At 37.5% G+C, this 22,962-nt stretch overlaps 1 protein-coding gene across 1 annotated transcript in view; it reads right to left on the minus strand.

The window, feature by feature from the left end:
- The window catches only part of ATR (ATR serine/threonine kinase), a 1,835,177-nt gene that overhangs the window by 842,801 nt on the left and 969,414 nt on the right, over positions 1-22,962 (minus strand). The window contains exon 24 of the mRNA XM_044071973.1: positions 19,425-19,540. Coding sequence (XP_043927908.1) covers positions 19,425-19,540 — 116 coding nt within the window. The remainder of the gene's footprint in view (positions 1-19,424; positions 19,541-22,962) is intronic.

Here is a 22,962-nt window from a genome sequence, read left to right on the forward strand (position 1 = left end):
AGGTTGAAGTTACTATCAATAACAGAGATAAACAAAGACAATAATATATATATATATATTTTTTTATATTACAAAGTAAGCATCAAAGAAATGGTATGGAAGAGAAGTGTAGAGAGAGCAAGAAGGGGAATAAGATGTCAGTCAGGGTTAGAGCATGGACAAAGCCAGTGAGAGTTAAGATGTTCTTTAAGATGTTTTTTAAACTGGAAAGTAGAAGCAAGGGTGGATAGTTCAGTAGGAAGCTGGTTCCAGTTTTTACCTACTGTGTTGGAGAAAAGTGAGTCCCCAACTTTGTTTTTTGACTTAGTAGTGGCAACAAGGAGCTTGTTTGCTGAGCGTAGTGCTTCAAGATTTTTGTATGGTGTGATCAGATTAGTGAGGACAGGGGTATTTGTTAGGGTGATAAAGGATCTTTTGGGTGATAACTAGTTGTTGACAGAGTAGTTGATTTTGCAGTTCTAGCCATCCCAGTTGTTTAAGGTTGAGACAGTGATGAGTTCTAAATGGGTACCAGTGGCAAATCTGGCTATATTATTATAACTGGTGGAAAGTTTGGTAAGGTTGTTCTTAGATAGATTGGTGTATATCGCAGAAACATAGAACAGGGTAGAGATTAGATGAGTCTGGGCAATAGTCATTCTGGCTGATGGGGCGAGGAAGGGTTTGATTCTGTAAAGGGTGCCTAGTTTTTTGTTAACAGACTTTATTGTAGAACTAATGTGGTCAACATAGCTAAGGTTGTTATCAATTGTTACTCCTAGTAGATGGGTTGTTGTGTCAGGGGTTATGTTAGTACCATTGTTTGAGGTAATTGTGAAGTACAGTTGAGGTGATTTTAGAGTTGGAGCAAAGAGCACTAATTTTGTTTTTTTGGGGTTCAGGAGGAGGCAGTGTTGTGTAAACCAATTTTCAACACTGTTGAATACAGTTTGAGTGAGGGATTGGAGAGAGGCTATAGTCTTGGCTGAACAAATTAAAGTAGAGTCATCTGCATATTGTATGCAGGTGGCTTGAGGAATTTGGGTATGAAGATCATTAATAAATAATGAAAAGAGTAGGGGTCCTAAGATGGAGCCTTGGGGTACTCCAATATTCACTGGGAGGGATGTAGAAAGATTGTTATCCCAAAGTACTGCTTGCTGTCTGTTTTCCAGGTAGGACTTAAACCATTGTAATGCTTGTGGGTCAAGTGATTGGGCTTTTAGTATGTCTATAAGTATATTGTGGTTTACCATATCAAAGGCTTTTGAAAGGTCAATAAATAGTGCAGAGGAGAAAGTGTTATTGTTACGATTTTTGTTTATGGAGTCAGAAAAGGACAACAGGGCAGTGGTTGTGCTATGGAATGGCCTGAAGCCATGTTGGCAGTTGGCAAGTATGTTATTTTGGAGGAGGTGGTCAAGTAGTTGTCTGTGAATGCATTTTTCCATTATCTTAGCTATTGGAGAGAGTAAGGCAATAGGCCGAAAGTTGGTGAGTTCAGTAGATGACCCACCTTTATGTAATGGGATGATGTGGGATACTTTCCATATGGCAGGAATTTTGCTTTCTAAAATAGTTCTATTGATAAGGATGGAGATGGGGTAGGCTATGGCTTTTGCAGCAATTTGCAGGTATTCAGCTGGCAGACAGTCAGCAGATGGGGTGCAAGGTTTTAGTTTTTGAATGAGATTACAGATTAGGGATGTAGGTACAGGTTGTATTTGAAAGGTGGGAGAAGGAGTCCTAGTGGAATTTAATGGGCAAGTGGTCATAGGTGGCAGAGTATTGGCTAAGGTTTGAATGGCTTCAGTAAAGTATGTATTAAAGGTGTTGGGAATCTGGTTGGAGTTATGATGGTTGAATCCTGCTGGGGCAGGAGTTGAAGAGTGTCCTGACTGAAGAAGTTTGTTTATACTTGTCCAGAATTTTTGTGGATTTTGTGGATGGGTTTGCTGGAGATGAATGAAATACTCTTTTTTTTGTCTCTAAGAATAGCTTTCTTGGTGGGATTTCTTAACTGTTTAAAGTAAATGTGATCTGATGGACATTTGGAGGCTCTCCATTTTGCCCAGATTTTATTTCTAAGGAGGATATTTTGCCTAGTTTGTTTTGTGAGCCAGGGGGCAATTTTGGTTTTAATACGTAAAGAGCCATAGGGGGTGTGGAAGTCAAGATGTGAAGAAATTTAGTGTTAAAAAAGGTCACTGCTTCATCAAGTTGAAGATGAGACATTGGTGACCAGTCACATGCTTTCAGTTCATTTCGGAAGCTGTCTGGATTAAAAAACTTTTTGGAGCGTGAGGTTTTAAAGTTGTTACTAGTTGGGATATAAACTCTTTGTTTTATAATGTAGGTTAGCATGTGATCACCGATATCGTCAGGAAGGGTTCCTGACTTATAGGTATCAAGGTGGTTGTTGATAAGTATCCAGTCTAGGATGGTTGCTTTACCGCTTGGCTTATGGATTCTAGTTGGAGTGGTTATAATTTGTGAGAATCCATAGAGACTTATGTGGTTAGTTGGATTAGCTGTTCCACTTGTTTTCCTCTTCTACCTTCTTTTTTTAAAACCTCCCTGCCATTTCTCTCTGAAATCTTGTTTGCATGTGCCTTGCTCGGATTGTTTATTCTGTTTCTTATAAAAGGAACTAGAACTGAAAGGAAAGTTGAGTGTACTCTGGCATGGAGCACTGATAAGTCTGGGTTACCCCCTGAGTTACCTTTCCCCTTTCATCAAACCTTTTAAGGACCTCAGTAGACAAAGGGCCAAGCAATATCACTTTATCCAGAGGGGCATTCAGGTGCTTACCTTTGTCATCCTCTGGTAAATTCTGAGAATATAGTCAGGCAAATATTCTCATCACTGACTCAGTGGCAGCTACACTAGAAAAAGCATCATCAGTGTCATAAGAACATTTTAGAGAATGTTTGGTTATATGAGAGACAAATGATAACAAAAAAATTCAAAGATGTCAGTCTCTGAAGGGATGTTAGCAACTTACTCTCATATTGTCAAAGGAAGCCAACAGAAACTTAGACATACAAGTCTGACAATTCAGTATCCTGAAGGCTAAGGTGGAAGAAGTATACACTTTCTTCTCAAACCTATCAAAAGCTTTCTAACCTTTGTCAAAAGGAGTAGGGTTAGCTGCCATAACGTGCTTGGCACTAAATAGTTTTGCCAGAGAAATCACTAGAGAGTCTGATCTAGGGTTTGAAAAAAGAAAAACCTTATATAATTTAACTGATTTTCTTGGTGCAGGTGGCTAACTTTCAAGAAAACTGCTGGCTTCCAGGAAGGCATCATCTAAGGCTAGGAAAACAAGTGGAACAGCTGCAGACTGAGGGGAAAATCCACCTGTAGCAAATCATATCTTTATTTTTGCTAGGACTCGGATATCACTTTCTGTTCCCACTGAAACAAGTTCTTCATTCTGGTAATTGTATCAGGAAAAAAAGACAACTTCAAGTGGGAATTTGAAGAAAAACTTTGCTCAGAAACAGATTCCCCATTCTGGGAGGTATGAACTTGAAAAACAGAGAATCTAAGTCTAATACCTGTCCATCAGACTGAGAATCAGAATCTGAAGTGAACACAGAATGTAAAGAATGAAACGTTTTAAATAATCCTTTAGCAAAGCCCAGCCAATTCTCCTTGTCTGTCTGAGGTGACAAAGATGAAGAACAATGTATAACTTTTTCTTTTCCTTGAACCTCCCCCCAGCAACACAGTGCACTTAAGACCTGTCCCCTCCCCAGGAACCAAGCTCCTCAGAAAGATTTTTGTGAAAGAACACCTACTCATTCTTATAATACCTATAAAAGTGGTTCTCCCTTGACAAAAAAGGACAACTGAATAGCTGCAGTTGACATATCTAACACTCTTGTCCTTGGCAGCAGCTTCCTGAGGAATAACACAAAGGAACCAAGAGAACCTGATGAGTGGTCTAAGGAACCCAATATGGCCACAGCAGAGTCACTCATCAGTGGCTGAGGTGAAGAGGAAGCCAGAGTTAAGACTGAAGCCTCCTGTATAACTTTTTTTCTTCTTGAGTATTGGGGGGAACAACGGAGGAACTGGGACCCATGTCCATATCTCTACCAAAATAGTGTCTGACAAATGGGTAGCCGTGCCTTGGTAAGTCAGTCTTAAACCCTGACTAAAAATGTAAGCTTTGAGGTAAAAGTTTTTAGAGACAACCCTCTAAAACAGTAGCCTTAACCCCAGCCACATATTTTGACAGAAAAGATAAACTTTTCCTCACAAAAAGTGATAAAATAGGAAGGGAGTCCCCAATGGGATACTTATCTGCCCTACTCAGCCTTGCAGAAGTGACGGATAACCATTAATCACTCAAAGCCTGCAGGGAAGAGAGCACTTCGAAGATAAAGTTCAGAAATTTTGGCATCCAAACCACTGACTTTATACCACTTTCCCCAAACTGTGTAGCGGTTACAGCGAGTGGAAGGTGCCCTAAAGCTTTGTGAGCTGGCCAGTGCTCAATCTTTGCCTTTGGCAGGATATGATACATACAGCTTAGGCTACAGCAACTGTGATCTAATTAACATATTCAACCCAATATCAGAAAACAACATTTTCTGTTTTTTCTACTTGGAGTCTGGTGTGTCCCCCAACTCCCTCTAGCCAAGTCACAAAGTAGGAGGGCATTGACAGCCTACCTTATAAGCAGGACCAACACAAATGTAGTTCACTATTTGATCACAGATAAGTACTGTGAAATAAGAGCACTTCATTCTAAAATTAATGTACTTCAGTAAGGGATTACATACATTAATAGAAAAGAAAACTTGTAATAACAGTTTCCATTATTACTGCCATGCAGTATACACATTTGCTAACAATCTTCATTCAGTCCATCATTTCATAACTTGCTCATCCTGAGCGTTATTCTGTATGCATTGCTCTCACATATTTGATTTATTTATATGAAATGTTGTCCTTCCCTTTTTAAAGATCACACTCCCAGTTCATTTATTTTCTTTAGAACACTCATCACTTCTGTTATGTTTGATTTCCATTTTCTAGAGTTGGCTTTTTTTAAAATCTAACAGCATTAAACTTAGCAAGGCCTGACTATCTCTAGGCAATTCAGATCCTATAGCTCAGCTCAAACACCAATTTCCTTAGATACTATTATTAGTTCCCACAACACTTCTGTCAATATACTGTATAGAGATTTTTTTTTTAATTTGCCAACTCATTAGGTTCCCAATTATTTCACTTTTCAAAATCACATCTCCTGCATTTGCCATCTACCACAGAAAAAAATCCACTGAAGTTTGAGGTATAAAAACTCCTATGTAAATAATGCTTTTGCAATTACTTCCATGTAAAAATCATAAACCTTCTGGACTTTACTGCACACCTCGAAGCCCTACAAACTTCCTCCCATGATTCCTTTGTTAATTGCCTTTCCACCCTCTTTTCACAATGTTATCTATTTCCGACTGATTCTTAATCATGCAATATTTTATATACCTTACTGAATATCCCTTGTTTAACACTATCTTCTGTTCCAGACTCAACCTAAAAAAATCTACATGAACTGGTCTCTTACTTATTCTTTTCTCTTTGCCAGTATTATGTTATTAATCCCTGACAGGGAAGGTAGTCTATAACCTGCAGTCCAAGTCTCTGCTTAATCTCATCCCACTTTATTTCATTTTCCTCTTCTGTTACTTGGTCACAAAACATCAGTTCCTTTGCTAATTTTCTCCAGCAAATTCCTTACCCCTTGTCTATTTTCTATACCTTAAACATATCCCTATTGGTAAAAATCTCCTTTTTCATTCCTAGGCTTATTAGAATTCTTATTGCTACTTTATGAATATAACATTCTGTGTGATGATTATTCTCCTGAAGGACTCATTTGTTAATTCTTCAGGAACCACTATTAAAAGTTCTTCTATGTCTTCATCATCCATCTCCAGGTTAAGGATGTTTGCCATCTCAAAAATAGCTTTGTTAATCCTTGCAACCTCCTCATCCCTAGCAAATCCTTGAAAAGTCATGGACGAACCTCTTAAGTCTTCTTCCAGATGTCATTCATGCATTGTTTGGTGACATCAGCCCAAGCAAGGTTCTTTTTTGCACTGGTAGATGATGTATTCCCTCCAGAACTGCACCAGAGTAGTGCCAATACCTTCATTAACTGCATCAATAGCCTGAGCAAATGTTCTCCTCAGGTAGTACGTCTTAAAAAAGCAGCAATAACTCCTTGATCCATTGGATGAATTAAAGAGGCTGTGGTTGGAGGGAGGAACACCACTTTGATATTGGCATGGAAATCATGAGCATTGTCAACAAGCTTTAAAATTTTGAAAGGTATACCTTTTTCTTGACAGTACTTCCTCATTTCAGTAGTATAACAATTCAAAATGGCATCCTAGAAAAGTTGTCAGGTCATCCATGACTTTGTATTACTACTCCTATAGTACACAGGCAAAATGTGCTTATTGATGTTCTTGAAAGCCATGGGGTTTTCACTGTGCCAGATCACAAATGGTTTCAACTTGTGGCCTGCAACACTGCCTCCTAACAAAATTGTTACCCTGTCCTTAAAAGCCTTAAAACCTGACACGGTCTTGGCCTCCTTATGGATGAATGTCCTTTCAGGCATACTTTTCCAGAATAGGGAGGTTTCATCCATACTGAAGATCTGCTGGGGCAAATATCCACCCTTTAGAATAAGCTTATCCAGGACTTCCACAAATTCTTTGGCAGCCTTCACATAGCACTAAGACTCACCACTCACTTTCACATTATATAGTGAAAACCGCTGTTTGAAGCACTTAAACCACCCAGAGCTAGCACTAAACTCAACATCCTAATCTGGTCCTGCTTTTTATTTAAACATTTGGAACAAGCTCCATGCCTTGGCCATGAACGTCATGGTGTTGAGGGGGATACGCTTCTGGGTCTAGTCCTCAATGCATATCATTAACAATCTCTCAGTATCAGATCTAGACCCTTGTCACAGTCTAGTTAATCTTGTAGCTTTAAATGGAACAGATCCTTTCACAGCTTGCATCACTTATTTGTTTTTCAGGATGGCTGTGACTGTAGAGTGAGATATGCCTAACTCAGGAGAAATAAGATGCACTCCTTTTCCACCTTCATATTGTTTAATTACCTTTAGTTTTGTTTCCAATTCAATAATCCTCCTTTGCCTCTTGCTGGCATCACTAAGACTGGTTTTGGTATGTTTCAGGGCCATGATGTACTTGATCTTGATCTACTTGATATGCGTCTGACTTTGGACATATATGCAGTTGGTGTTGTGTGGAAGGAAGTTAAGTGAAACACAGGTCTGCTTCCATTTTTCATTTTCTTCTGCCTTTGCTGATACTTCACTTTTGCCTTCTTTTACTTTCTCAGCATATATGTTTTCTTTTTCATCTCACCACTATTTTTCAGGATTGCCTCTGCATCCTTTTGTATTTTCTCCATAATGTCCCCCCAAGAAACATCTCCTTCATTTTCTGGCTCACTCTGCACCACTACTTCTTTAAGTAAATCATCCTGCAACTCTCCTGACTGGAGAGTGCTGACTCATCTCCATCAAACAGATTTCTTTGAAACATCTCCACCGAATCTTGGATACATTCTCAGGTCTCAATATTTGCTTTCGCCTCCATTTCTCTCACCACTCCATCATCTGCTTATCTCTCCATTTGGCTCCCTGTTTGTCCAGGCTGCCTCTGTGCTTGGAACAGAAACAAGAAGTGCTCATGCAAAATGGGTCTCACGCGCAACAATGACGAGTCGGGGAAGTTACCAGATGCCCTGGGCAATCTTTCATAGTAGTATATCTACCATCTCGGGTCTCCCCTGAAAACAGGCTGCTAGCCTAGTGGGACTTAACCAGTCAAAAAAAGTTAAAATAAAAACAAAACACATCTTTGCCACTGTGAGTACAGGAAGCTGCACTATTGATTTACCACACTGCCCTGTAATTATGTGCATAAAGTAAAACGACAATCTGCAGCTTCCACATAAACAACTGTAGTATGATAAATTAAGGAAATATCTATTTGTATGGGAAAAAGGACTTGTTCACAGGGAACAAAAACTGTGTAATAATGAGCACAAAAGATTAAGCTGGTCAACGAAGTATAATTAAATAAAATACACAACACTGCCACAACAGAACAAGTTTTACTTTCCAAGTTCTATATTATACTTCTACCCCACAATTTTTCTGTTTGCAGTCTTACTTACCCATGTCACATTTAGCACACCACTGCAGTACCCCTATCCTTCTTGCAGTGTTAATAATACTGTTCAGATTTACTGAAAGTACTCTAAAATTGTTGCTTTTCCTTCTTTTTAAGTTCAGGGGTAATATTTTTACAGGTTAGTTTTCTTATATTTACTCTTTCCTCAACTGAATATCTTCCTGGGTTTATATACAAATAATCATTGATAATCATTGATCTGCAGAATCAGATTTTTCACGGGTCTGAACTTAAAATAAAAAAAATAGTGTCAAACCCTTCTCCTGACCTCTCTTTGTGCATGCAATTGCTCTCCTTTATCCCCTCTCTATATTTTTGCTTCTTCTACTGTTTCATCTTCACCTAGGTCACCCTCAGCTCTGTTCTCCTCCAGCCTCTTGTTCTTCCTCCTGCATGTTTTGCATGTTTTCTTCTCTTTCCTCTTCTTTTTCAGTATTTACTGTTTGCTCTTGACAATCTAAGTGTCTTTTTTCTTTTTTACACAACTGCATTCAGCCACAAACCATCAGAAATACTGACTCCTCCGAACAGAGTGCTTTGGTGGTCCAGCTTCCACACTGGTGAAGTAGAGCCAAAAGAGGTATCGTCCTGGGAAGACCACTTGAGCCTGCAGGAAATGCACTTTTTAAAACCTTTATCCATACCACAACAAGACTATACCACTACAACTACAACTACAAATCACACACTACACAAAAAACACAACCCCCTGAAAAAAGGGCAGGAAGACCAATGAACAAAAAAAATATATATATCTACCTAGCTACCAAAGACAGACAAAGAAAAAAAATGATACAAAACACGGTAAAGGAACAGCAAAATCTCACCATTACCACTATGCTAAGGTCTCCAGTATGGAGAACATTACGCGGAACCAAGATCAAGCTGCAGACTAGAATGGCAGCAAACTAGATCTAGAAAGTTAAAGGGGGAGCAGAGAGTTAAGTGTACGGGAGGCAGAGCCAAGTGGGCTAAAGACTTTGGAATTGGCTGGTGTCAGATCTGAAGTCCCATAGGTTGAAACCAAACTGAGCAGACAACACTGGATCATGATTTAGGCCGGCCAGCATATCTTCAAGTCCCTCTATGTCCAGCCACAAAAATAACACTTGGTAACATTTTTCACCATGTTTTTTTTTTCACATTTCAAAACAGCTTCCAAATTCCATCCTCCATTCCATAAGTTTCTGTCATCACCGTCACAGTGTTAAACAGTTTCACACAAACTCTGCATGAACCATACTCTTTTCTCACTTCATCAGTTCTAAACTGCAAAGTAGCATTTTTTTAAACATGTAAGTTAATACCAGAAAACAAATTGTTCCACAGATAAATGCCCTTCTTTTTGTTACACAGTTCCAGAAATTTCATCATTAGTCCCTCAGTTTCAAACATGAAGTCACAAAAAGTCTCTACTCCCAATATGTAAGTAAACATTCTTGAGCTTTGAAACCCAGAACAGTTACCAAATAGTCCCATACATAATATCTGCCTACTACAGTTTATTTTTTTGTTCTTGTTCTCACAGATGGCCCTTTTAGAAATAGTTTTACTTACAGTTTGTTACTATTCTCATTTTTGTCTGCTGTCACTGTTGCTCATGTTTTAATTACTGCAGTCTCTGTTGCCACAAAACCAGACTCCTCAGTTTGTTGTGCTTTGTTCAGTCACTGCAGCATAAGATTTAACTGCTGCATTCTCTGTTGCCACAGCACCTAGTTCTTTCTCCACACAAGTTTTTTGGAAGTCCTGAGGATTATAATCTGCCATCTCACCCCATGAAACAGCAGAACTGTCAAATGCATCATAATACTCTATTTTCAAAAGATAATCATCTGCAAATCCTCTGGACGCCAGTTCTGGTATCTGTATCACTCTGAGAGATTTAATTACTTTATTCACCATTTATACCACCCACCACAAATCTTTCTCTGCATTCTGATACTCCATATTGAATAATTTTCCCCCCAAATTCACATTTTTCATTGCCAAACTTTCCATAGCTTTTCTCTCCTCTTCAATGCTGTTTCCATCAGGCATCCTCCTTGATGCTGTAGGAGCCCCCTGGCACCATCTAGCAGCTACAAAGAGTAGGGGTTATTTAAAATTCATAATACACATATTTTATACATTTTATATACATTATTTACAATTATATACAATTGCTTTACATGCTTTTCTTCACATTTTAAATCACCCACTGCTTTTATCCATAACCAAAATCATATTTTTTTTCAGAATTTCTGACAATTATTTTCCATTAAATTTTATTTTACTTAATATGTATTATTTGGAATGCGAGGTTATCAAAATAACTTTTCATCCCATTTATCCACATCTTTTCATTTAACATTTTCATTTATCCACGGTGGTGGTGCTGCGGTAGCGTTGTCGCCTCACAGCAAGACGTTGTCCCGTTCGATTCTCAGCTAGAGCGTCTACTGTGGAGACATTCGTTGAAGGTTGTGCAATAGGGCCGGCAACTCTTAGCATGTAAAAATCAACTGCCAATCATTAGCGGACCGGAGTTCCGCTGTGGCGACCCCTAACCGGGAAAAGCCGAAAGACACAACAACATAATATCTATATTTATAATTTTCAATCCCTTTATGCTTTATTTTTCATGTATTTTTTCCATAATTGATTCACTCTATCACATTTCATAAATACATGTTCCGTTGTTTCTACCTCTCCACAATATATAGAAATTCTTTTTTTTATCTTCTTGTATGGCGTATTTGCATTTACTGGGAGCTTATTTATGGATAATCTCCATAAAAATCTGTACATTCAAGCTATTTTCCACATCTATTCATTCTTGCTTTTACTGCTTTTATTTTTCTTTATTCTAAGTGCCTCCATGGAAAAATATAATACAACTGTTTCATTATAGTTTCAAACCATTCCTTTCTATTCTTTTCTATACTTTTATATCAAATTTCCATACATTTTCTCGATATATTCTCACTTCTACATTCATTACATTTTTCTTTCTTTTAAGATATTCAAGTTTCTCCCAAGTCTCTCAATATTTTTCATTTATTATATTTACTACCAATCTTCTTTTTCTTTCATCCAAGTCAATACTTTATACAAATTCAATGATGCTATATGTAGAAATGGATTTATTAAACCCAATCCTCCTCTTTTTCTTGAAACATAAAGAATTCCTCTTTTAAATGGATTTAATCTCAAACCCCATACAAAGGAAAACCACACAAATGGTAATTCTCGTTCGAGTGGCATCAAAAATACACTTGCCAAATAAGCTACTTTCCCTAATATTACTGAATTAAGCAAATATGCTTTTTTCTGTAAAGTTGAATGTTCAACACAAACATGTCTTTTGTTTAAGATACTCTTCTACTGTACTAATCTTTGTTGTTCACTATGAAACTTTCTTTCTAGAATTTCTGTTTCTTCCTTATTAAACTGTATATCTTCTATTATACCTGAAAGTCCTAGTCCTTTACTTTTTTCTTCATTAATACTCAAACCTAACACTTTTAATTTCTTATTAAGTCTGTTAATAGCTGTTTTCATCCCTTCCTCATTTTTAACCACTAACACTAAATGATCTGCAAAAGAAAACATTGGTGGGATCTGTATTCCTTCTGTTGTGCAATATCTAGCTTCCTTTAATGTTAAGTTTACTTCACTTACATTTGCATTCTCTATTAAGGCAAACAATATATTACTTGCTGGACACCCTTGTTTTATACCACTTTTTATTTCTATTTTATCACTTAACCAACCATTCACTAGTAGTCTTACTTTGTTTTTATTATAAACTGAAACCAAAACATTAATTATTTTTCTGCTTAAGTCATATTCTTCTAAAATTTCCTTTAGTACTGCATGCTGTATTTTATCAAGTTCTTTACTTAGATCTCCTATTAAAACTTTAGCTTATGCTTTTCCTTTTGTCACCTCTTCTACTATTTTCATATAATCATTAGGTGTTTTATCCTTTCCCCTTTACTCCAAAAATTGTTTTATTCAATAACTTATTTACTTTGTCTTCTATTCTATTTTTTATTTTCATAAATATTTTATAGGCAACACTGTTTAACACTATAGGTCTCCAGTTCTTTATATTTGCTTTGTCTCCCTTCTTCCATATGAACTTCACTGCACCCATAAATATTTTTTTTCATTTTGTATACCTTTTTCTAACCATTCACTGAAAACCTCCAACAGAAATATTTTTGCCATTCCATCATATTCTTATACATGAAATATTCAATTCCATTTATTCCTGTAGCAGCTTGTAGGTTTGCGGTTCTTAAAACTTTTTTCACTTCTATCATAGTATTTCTTTTTTTTCCCATTTATTCATTATCTTCTTTATTTTTTTTTAAACTTTCATTTATATTTTCTTTTATTTTCAATTTTAACAAATGTTATCATAATAAGTTATTACTTGCATTATTTCTTTTTGTGTCTTCACTATGCTTCCTTCCTCATTTTTTAACTCTCTTATTTTCTTTTGCCATCTTACTTTGGTAAGGCACCACTTTCTCTTTCTTCCCTTATAAAAATATCTTTGTTTAAACAACATCCTTTTAATCTTTTCTTTGTTTAAACAACATCCTTTTAATCTTTTCTTGGTTCATTTCATATATTATTTCTATAAACCCCTCTCTCAATTATTATATCTTTAAAGATGTGATCACTGATATTTTTATATTTACAACTATCTTGCTTTCTTTTTGTCCTTTGCCACTCCAAAACCACTTTTTATATTTCCCTTTTAAAGCTATCCACCAGCTTGTCCAATATTTGTAAAAACTTCACATATGTATATGATCTAACCATAACTATAAAACTCTTCTTCTTATATCTTCATTTAATTCTGCTTTATTTGTTCTTTTAATACCTCTTCCTATTTTATAAATCCTTCCTTGTCTTGCTCTTCTACTCAAATTGCTCCATGATCTGAAAAACCTGTAATTTTTATACCTTTATTTAATACTTTTAGACTCTTTGATAGTATAAAATAAAAAATTTCCGTTTCCAAATTACCACTTTCATATGTCTACTGTTTACTGTCCCATAAATACATTTTACCCCTTTTTATTATTTCTGAAGCAACTTTAACATCCGCTTCTTCTTTCTTCCTAGGTCTTAAAATCACAGTTAAAATTTCTTGCTAATATAATTTGCACATGGATACTAAGATAATCAAGAATATTTTTAAACATAATTTCCCTTTGTTACTGTATGGCATGCATATATAATGCCACAATTCTGTATACTTGGTTCTTCCATTGTATATCCACTATTAACACTCTTTCTAATATTAATGATGCAAAGTCTAAAATTTCAATATTTTCTTTATCTAGAATTGCTATTCCTGAACATGTTTCCTCTCCTGTATTCCATGTATAGATAAGATTTTCACGTCTATATAAAGACTATTTTGTTATTGTTCATCCTTTTCTTGTTTTCTCCTATTCCAATATTTTTAAATTTACATTTTCTATATTTTGCTCTTTCCAATAGAATTTCATTTGCTTTTAATTCGCACCCATTTCTCCTCTCCCTCTTCACTTGAATTGCTTATTTCTTCTTCTTTTTCTATTTCTTCCCTTATATTTTCTTTTATTTCCACCATTATATCTTTCTCATTTTCTTTTTGTAGTTTTTCTATATTACCTTCTATCACAGCCTCATTTACTATAACCTCATTCTTTTCCTGTGCATTCTCTTCTTTTGCATCACTATCCATCCATGAATGTCCTACCTTTTCACATTTAATACATTTTAGTTCACATTTTTTTGCCTCATGACCAACTTTACCACAAATAAAACATTTCCTTTTATCATACAATTATTAGCTAAATGGCCATTTGTGCAACAGTAAAAACATGTCTTTGGTTGTCCCCAGTGTCTCACCAAACACATTTTCCTCTACATAAATTTTACTAGGCACATATATTTTTTTTTCATTTTGCATTTGCAATATAATCCCACATTCCCATCCCCAGTCTATAAACATCAGTTATAAATCTTTGTAATGTCCATTGCTTCTCTACACACAGTCTTTAAATAGTCTCTTTATTTATTTTATTTAGCATTTGTTAACCGGGAAAGTCCTACTTGGAACGAGTCAATTTTCAGCGGTTTCCCTGGGAGAAATGCTCCAGACGCATGTTTTTGTAACGTGGGAGGAAACCGCAGCACCCAAAGGAAACCCACACGAATGCAGAGGGGGGCATGCAGACTCCACACATAAGGCAGCCCAGCCGAGAATCGAACCGGAGAACTACTTGCAGTGAGACGACAATGCTACCGCTGCACCACTGCGCCATCCAAAGCATCTCTTTCGAGTTCTGTATGAAATTATATATACATTCTCTTTTTTACTTCTCTGTTAAATGCTTGCACAACATATAAATTCCTAGGATTATCATTTCTTTTTTTTCATATTGTTCTAAGAATTTTTCCATACACTGTGCTTCTTCGGAAAAAAAAAAGTCACAAAAAGTCTCTTTAGTAATACAAATAAATGCTCTTACCTCTCTGGGTTCAATACCCAGTGGTGAAATGACAGTTACATATTTCATACCTGTCAAGCTTTTTTTCTGTCTTACTACTAATCTTTACCCAGTGTTGTCTTCTCACTTCCATTTTCTTTACATCTTTTCTTTCACCTTCTCATAGCTGGTGCACATGATTTATTTTTCTGCCCTTATTTCTTTTACTCTTCTGGAATTCTGTCCATTATTTCCCCACAATTCTGCCTTTTCACTTTCTGGTTCACGCTGCTCAATTAGTTCTTTTAAATATACAACCCACACTCCCTCGACTGGAGGGTTGTAACAACACATTCTTGTGTTGCAGGTTCTGTTACTTCAGCCACTTCATCTTGCCTTTTAACAGACTCTCCTGCTTTTTCTTTCATCCCCGCTCCATTCTCGTCACTCCACTTAACACCCAATTCATCTTTTACAATATTTGACTTCTCTGATGTTAGACTAACAGCTCCACTCATTCCTAACACCTGCAAAACACCTTCTCCGACCTCAATGTTTGATTTTTGACTTCCTGCTTCTCAGAGCCACCTATGTGCCTAGACCAGAAGACAGAAAGTGCAACACCAAAATGTGTCCCTGTATGCTAAAGAGTAGGGGAATTTCCCTGATGCCCTAGCAAAAGTTTCCTCTCATAGCATCAATACCACCTCAGGTGTCCCTGAAAAGAGGCTACTAGCCTAGTGTCATTTAACTGGTCAATAAAGGATAAAAATCTACAGTTTCCACAGAAACAAGTGTAGTATGATAAATTAAGGAAAGATGCATTTGTATGGAAAAAAGTGAATTGCTCACTGTGGAAAAACTGTGTAATAAGCAGAAAAGATTAAGCCAATGTACACAACACCAAATACAAAAAGCTGACTAAAGACTTGTGTGATACAGTTTTCAGCAAAATAAAACATTAAAAATCACTTTAGTATTGGACTTCTCTCCAGAAACTGAGATGGAATACAGAAAAGAAAATGCATCTGCATATATGGGCTGAGCTGTATGAAGCACTTAAATAAAAGCCTCAAAAAAACTCTCAAGTCAGGCTGAGAAGTAGGTAGTGTAATGGTACTGCAATGCAAACAAAGTCTGCAAATGAATAACTTCTCTGCTCAACAGCTTCTGTAGTAAAGACTTCCACTAACAAATTGTACTACAAATGTTTTAGTTTGGACTGGATAAAAAATAGTTATTCCTAACTTGATGGGTTTGCTGAGATGTGCTTTCTAGTATGGTGTTCAATTGGTTAATACGTGTGAATGTGACAAAAGACCTGTGAGGATTTTAATTTAAATCTGGCATTACTGAAAGCTATAATATTTGTGCAAGTCAGCCGAACACAAGCTCTTTTTTTAGAAAAGAGTTTGAACAAAACTGATGAGTTGTTTGACTTAAAAAAAAAATTGGAGAGAGGGACTGGCATGAGATCCAAGTATAACATTCAGGAAAAAAATCCAGAGAGATCGGGTAGCTTTTGAGTATGTTTGTGTGCTGTGCTGTAAAGACGACCAACTGTCCAGTGTCCTGCACATTTCACTAGAACAGAAGCCTCTGTAGTGATGATGTGATTTGGAGGCATTGGCAAAAAAAGAAAACTCTGCAGAGATGGCTTGAGCTGGTGATGATCACCAATTCAGCTGTTACTTGACTACTGGAAGAAACTAAATGGACTGCTGAAGGTGTCAGACTGCAGGTTCCACTTGAATGTAAGGTACCAGGGACTTATTACATGAATTCTGTTTGAAGAAACAGCCACAATGGCTGCAACCATGAAGGTAACTGTTGTATGGCTATCCTAAGCAAGGATCAGAGATGCACCTTTAACACATCACAGAAAATCAACAAAGAATGCGATCATGTTAGGGACAGGAAGAGCTTAACCTACATCATGTTTTACTTCTTTTTATCATGGTTCCTTCAAAAACCACATAGCCCATCCCTCCCAGTCAATCCAGTGAACCCATTTGTTCCCTGTGACGGCAGTCCTATTAGCCCATTCATTCCTTTGAGAAAGAGTCGGGTGAACCACAAGCAGCAGCCATCATCTGTTTCACTGCAGACTGGGTTTTGAATGAAGCCCCCCAGTCTCACCATACAAACCAGTAATGTCCAAGAAGTTATGCATGTAGTGCACTGTACATTAACACCTCCTGTCTGATCTAATCAAAACCCCGCCCCACCCCTTGTATGCAGCACCTGTTGTGTGATCCCCATCTTCATTTTAGAACCTGGTATTCAACCACAGACAGCAAGCTTAGATACATGTTCCCCTTCCTTCTCCCTTGTGTAGAAAGAGAAGCAGGTTAAGCCTTGTCATTCTTTTCTTACTCCAAGCCAGCTTCAACAGCTGCCTAAGCTGCTAAAAGAATTGAACTCAGGATATCTGGGTTATAGACGGGGCTTTATCTCCCTACAACAATGCAAATGGCTGGGAACAGCTTACCTTCAAGTCAATGACTATCCAAGACAAATGAGCTTTGGAGAATTACAGTAATATGCAGCTGAAAAAAATGAGGCTTAAGGTTTACTTGAGACTGGACAGTAACTTCTCATTAGTTTGGATATTTAAAAGCTGGTAACCCAGAAACAGGAAGACAGTATTTACATCCTCCTGAGAGCAACCACAAAAATGTTTTAGTACTTGTTTAACACACTCAACATCAGGGATGATCCAAAAGGAAATGGTTGAAACTGAAAACTACTTGTAAACCAACTATGGGTGTAAGGCCAAGTGACAAAAAAGACAAGATGAAATAAAAAGTGCAGATCAAGACATAATTATCAAAAAGCTGACTGGGAAGACGTTTATAAAAATGAAATATTCAATCTTTTTCACAGTTGTTATGGTCAGATAAAGAATAGTTGTGTAAACAACTAAATAATGGAAATAAGTATGAAATGAAAGGGCAATGTCCTAACTCGTCAAAAGATGGTGATGATTATGCTGAACTGGTTTAAATTCCTGACATTCAAAATGGACATCAGTACAACTAATGACCTGGGGAAAAGGATAAATAGTAAATAATGCACTTTAGTACAAACCTGCACCACATACTTCATTCTTTTAATTTGAAAGGACAATGAAAGTCTGTTGGTGCAGGCATGGAAGCATCACCTCAGAGAAAGGGAACTTATGAAGTTAGGCAGAAATGAAGCGCATGCCAATGTATGTTTATGCTCTACAGTCTTTTGCTGACTGTAAAGTATTTTGTACTATTCATTTACAATTATATTATAACAAGTTTCACAATCTTTTGCGAACTGTAAATTATTTTTGCAAAATTCTTTTCTCTGAGGAGCTTTTCTCCCAGGTCTCTGCTGAAAATGAGCCAAAAGCTCACTCAGACTAACCCGGTTAACAAATGTAAAATAAATAAATAAAATAAATAATAGGCCAAGCACTCATGTAAGTTTTAACAATGTGCAGTACTGCCAGCTATGCCAGGAGAAGTAGGGCAGTGGATGTGTAACATATGCCAGCACAGCTAGCTGGAACTTAGTAATGAATTATATGTTATGTGAATATCAAACCGATTTGTACAGATGCTTGTGTTGAAAATGTATTTGTAAAGCTGCTTGTGTTAAAAATGTATTAACAGTGTGCCCTGCTGGACAGAAAAAGAAATATACATGCATTATTGTAACTGTTGAAATGTATATATTGCAACAGAGGATACTAGAAGATAAGAGGTTAATCACAATCCACCTGACTTTGAAAAATAGTAAGAAATTAGATTACTTAATTTAGGCCATAAAGATTGAACCTTACAGTTCTCAATGTAGCCAGAGACAAAAGTGTGAACTGGGAAGCTTCCTGAATTGTCACTGGGATGAACTAATTGCTACTCTGGAAGGGTGGAGGTCTGAAATTGTTTTATGGGATCCAGCAGCTGCAGCAGATCTTGGCATGGTTCTGTGTGTGTGTATTATTGACAAATATATGACAAATCCTGACAGCTTCTAGTCAAGAGGGGAAGCATGGGAATCAGAAGTCAGATGACCAGATGTATGTGATGTCACTCTGTATTCCATCACTAAAAATAATGTTTAATACTAGGTAAGACTGAAGTCTCAGAGCACTCTATTTTTGTAATCTGACAAAGAAGGATATCTCACCTACTTCATCCAGCCTTGCTACAGTAAGTAACTATGAAATAATATTTTTTTTAATCAGTCAGGAAAACATAGTGAGATTAGTTAAGTATTGTTTTTTTTTTTCTGTAACTGTGCGAATCTGTCCACCTGTGTTATTTTTAATATTTCCTTTAACTGGAACTCTGGTATCTACTGTAAATAGAGATTTAGTATTTTCATGTTCTTTTATTATTTGTTACTAAATATATTTAAACTTTCAACAGAGGTGATAGAGGTGACATACATGGGCTAATCAAACAGCTACAAAATAATAAAAAAAGATGACACTTTTTACTGTTAGCAGGATGTTCAAAAGAAAGTAGGGATCCACTGGCCAAGACTGCCTCAAAAATTCAGCAGGTTCTCAAACCAGTTTTGCAAACAAATACCACCTAATAAGTAAGAAAATAATTAAATTGCAGAATACACACACGCACACACACACACACACACACACACACACACACGCACACACACACACACACACACACACACAAACACAAATAAAACTGGAGACACATACCTAGTATTCAAATGTGGTTCCAATATCTCCTGTACATGATCAGGGAAACGTCTCCACAGCCTACGTCCAGGACAGTCTGTTCTGCTCTCTTTACAATCATATATTGAAAGGAGTTCCTACAAAGACACATATCAATACACATATCAATACATATTAAACATTTCTGACTTTTGGAAGATAATCTGTACTTACAATATAAAACAGAAAAGATATTTAAGAGTGAAAATAAAAACTGGAGACAATTATCAAAAAGCTGACTGTGAAGACATTTATAAAAATGAAATATTCAATCTTTTTCACAGTTGTTATGGTCAGATAAAGAATAGTTGTGCAAAATCTTACCATAACCATAGATGACCTTCTCTTCTGTGCTGCAGTATTCTTTAAATATGGGTTGTATTCCACTACTGACCCAATGTCCAGCTTGTAAACAAAAGCTTCAAGCTACTGCCTGTACGATGGATGTCACACATAAGTTCAGGGAACATCAGCCATAAAAGGGACATCCGCATGTACAATCCTCAGAATAAAGTAGCCGCATGAGTAAAGGACAGCTGTCCAAATAAAGAGCAAGATGTTGGGGGAAGGCTGGTGGGATAGAATACTGCAACATGGAAGAGCAGGACAACTATGGTTATGGTATGAATTTACACAACTATGCTGTGTCCTTTAATTCAATGCTGCGGTATTCTTTACATATGGGATAGTGCAAAAGCTGAAAGGGAACCTAGGGAGGGGGGTGAAACAGAGAAATTAGGCAGAAACATTTTCCAGAAATCCATGTAGGATTGCTCTGGCAAAACCTGCTCTGGCCCTGGAAATATTATCTAACTTGTAATGTCTTGTAAAAGTATGAACAGAGGACCAAGTGGTAGCTTCTAGAGTTTACTGCGTATCCAAACCCTTGAAGAAAGCCCCTAACAATGCAACAGATCTAGTGGATTGTGCTTTAATCGAACAGAGTAATGATTTCCCATGAAACTGATAAAACAGAATGGCTTTAGAAATCCATTAAGAGAGAGTTTGCTTAGAAACAGGCAAACCCAGAGACCTGGGATGAAAGGACAGAGACCTGGGATAAAAGGACACAAAAGTCTATCAGATTTCCTAATAGACTTAGTTTTGTCAAGATAAAATCTAAGCTGTGTAAGGACAGCTAGGGAATGCAGAATTCTCTCACTAGGAGAGTGTGTCTATGGGAAAAATGTAGGCAATTGAATAGTTTGATTTAAGGAAAGGTTATTGACCACTTTAGGCATAAAAGATGGATTAGTTCTCAAAGAAACCCTGTCCTTATGGAAGACTAAGAAAGGTGGTGAAGCCATTAATTTCTGGATCTCAGAATCCCTTCTGGCAGAGGTAATAGCTACCAGAAGCAAGGTCTTCAAACTACAACATTTCAGAGAAGCTGAGGCTGCTGGTTCAAAAGAGTGTAAGTCAACTTCTCCAGGACAAAATTAAGATCCCAAGGAGGAGGAATTGGTTTCCTGGAAGGATTAATGTGTATGGCCCCTTTTAAGAAAATTTTAACTTCCAGATTGGAAGCCAATGGAGGAGTTAAAGGCAGGCAAGTAGATAAGGTAGAGCAGTGGACCTTAACAGAAGAATAAGAAAGACTACTGTTGAGTAACTCACACAAGTAAGATAACAGCAAATGAATATCTGCCAAAAAGGGGGTCCTTTTTTGGCACCAGATAGACAATCTTTTCCATTTGGAAATGTAAGATTTTTCGATTAGTGGGTTTCCTGGCCTCCTGCAAAACCCTAAGCACGTCCTGAGAGAAAAGGTCCCTAAAATTAATCAAAAGTTGATCACCCAACAAGGTCAGGTGAAGAGCTAACAAGTGTGGGTGAATTAGAGATCCCTTGTCCTGAGTGAGTAGGTCCATCCGGTGAGGTAACATGTAGTGATGGCCTTTGGCTAATTGCAGAAGAAGAGGGAACCAATGCTGTCTTGGCCAAAAGGGAGTTACTAACAAGATTTTTGGTTTCTTCTGTAAAATTTTCAACAGGACTTCCTGAATTAAAGGGAAGGGGGGTGGATGCATAAAGAAGCATCCCCTACCATGAAAATGATATGGCATACACCTTCCAAGCGTGAGGGCGAGGGACCCTGGCAGAGAAAAGAGGAAGTTGTCTGTTCTGAGGGGAAGCAAATAAATTCATCTTTGGAGTACCCCACCAGTGAACTAGATCCAGGAACTCATTCCTGTGAAGCATCCACTCGTGGGATGGTGTCATGGATCTGCTCAATGCATCTGCCGCCGAGTTCTGAGCAGAGGGTAGGTACACTGCATGCAGTGAGACTTTGTACTGAATAACCAACTCCCACGCTTTGGCTGCTAAGCAACAAAGATAAGATAAGATTTTGTACCCCCCTACCTGTTTATGTACCAAAGGACTGTAGTATTGTCAGTGAGAATCTTGATGGGTCCTGGAAGAAAAGGATGTAATGCCTGTAAGGCTAGAATCAAAGCCCTCATTTCCCTGACATTTATGGGCTCTCTCCTCTGAGTGGGTGGCCATAGACCCTGAACCTTTGTGGAAGTGAAGATTGCGCCCCATTCTAAATCTGAAGCATCTGTATAAAGCTGAAAAAGTAAACTAGCCTACTGAGTTGCTGCATCCACCACCCTAACTTTTTTTTTCAAGCATGGAAAGAGAGGAAAGATGGTCTCCAAGGGATTACCATGTTGGGACCAGACTGTTTTCAGAAACCACTGGAACTTTCTCATGTGAAGTTTTGCAAAGGACAAAATGGGGATTGTAGAGGCCATGAACCCAAGAAGTCTGAGGAATTCCCTAGCAGTGATAGAAGAAAGAGGTAGAAGAGATGCCATGAAAGTTGTGAGAAATAGAGCTTTTTTCTGAAGGAAGAAATACCATCATCAAATCTGTTCTGAACTTGCACCCCAGAAAAATGAGATCTTGACTGGGTGAAAGAGAAGATTTTTTTGAAATTTACTGTGAAACCCAAGCCTTGCAGAAAGGGAATAGCTTGATCCAGGTATTGAAGCAGAAGGTCTGGCCTGCCGGCCAGAAAAAGCAGGTCATTCAGGTAAGGATAAATTTGAAGACCTTTTAGTCTTAAGAAGGCAATAGCTGGGGCAAGACACTTTGTGAAAACCCTTGGAGCAGTAGAAAGACCAAAAGACAAGGCATAAAAACTGCCAAGAACTCACTGAGAAATGTAAGAATTTCCTGAAGTGAGGGTGAATGGGGATATACAGGTAATTATCCTTTAGATCCAGCAAAGCTAAGAAGGCTTTAGAGGCACATGCGGGAGAAGAGACTGTAGGGATAGCATCCTGAAAGAAGGCACCACCAGGAAGGTATTTAACCTTGAGAGATCCAGAATGGGTCTCTAAGGACCCTCTTTTCTTGGAACCAAGAACATCCGGGTATAAAATCCCCTTCCTTGCTGATTTGAAGGGACTGGTTGAGTGGTGCCTTTGTAGAGAAAGCTGAGGTAGCAGCTGAAGAAACAGATGTAGCTGGGTCTGAGGGCGGCTGAGGAATCCCCTTAAAGGGTGGAAGA

Source organism: Protopterus annectens, chromosome 5.part0 (assembly GCF_019279795.1).
Source record: "Protopterus annectens isolate FY-2018-M chromosome 5.part0, PAN1.0, whole genome shotgun sequence".
In the NCBI taxonomy this organism is placed as follows: domain Eukaryota; kingdom Metazoa; phylum Chordata; order Ceratodontiformes; family Protopteridae; genus Protopterus; species Protopterus annectens.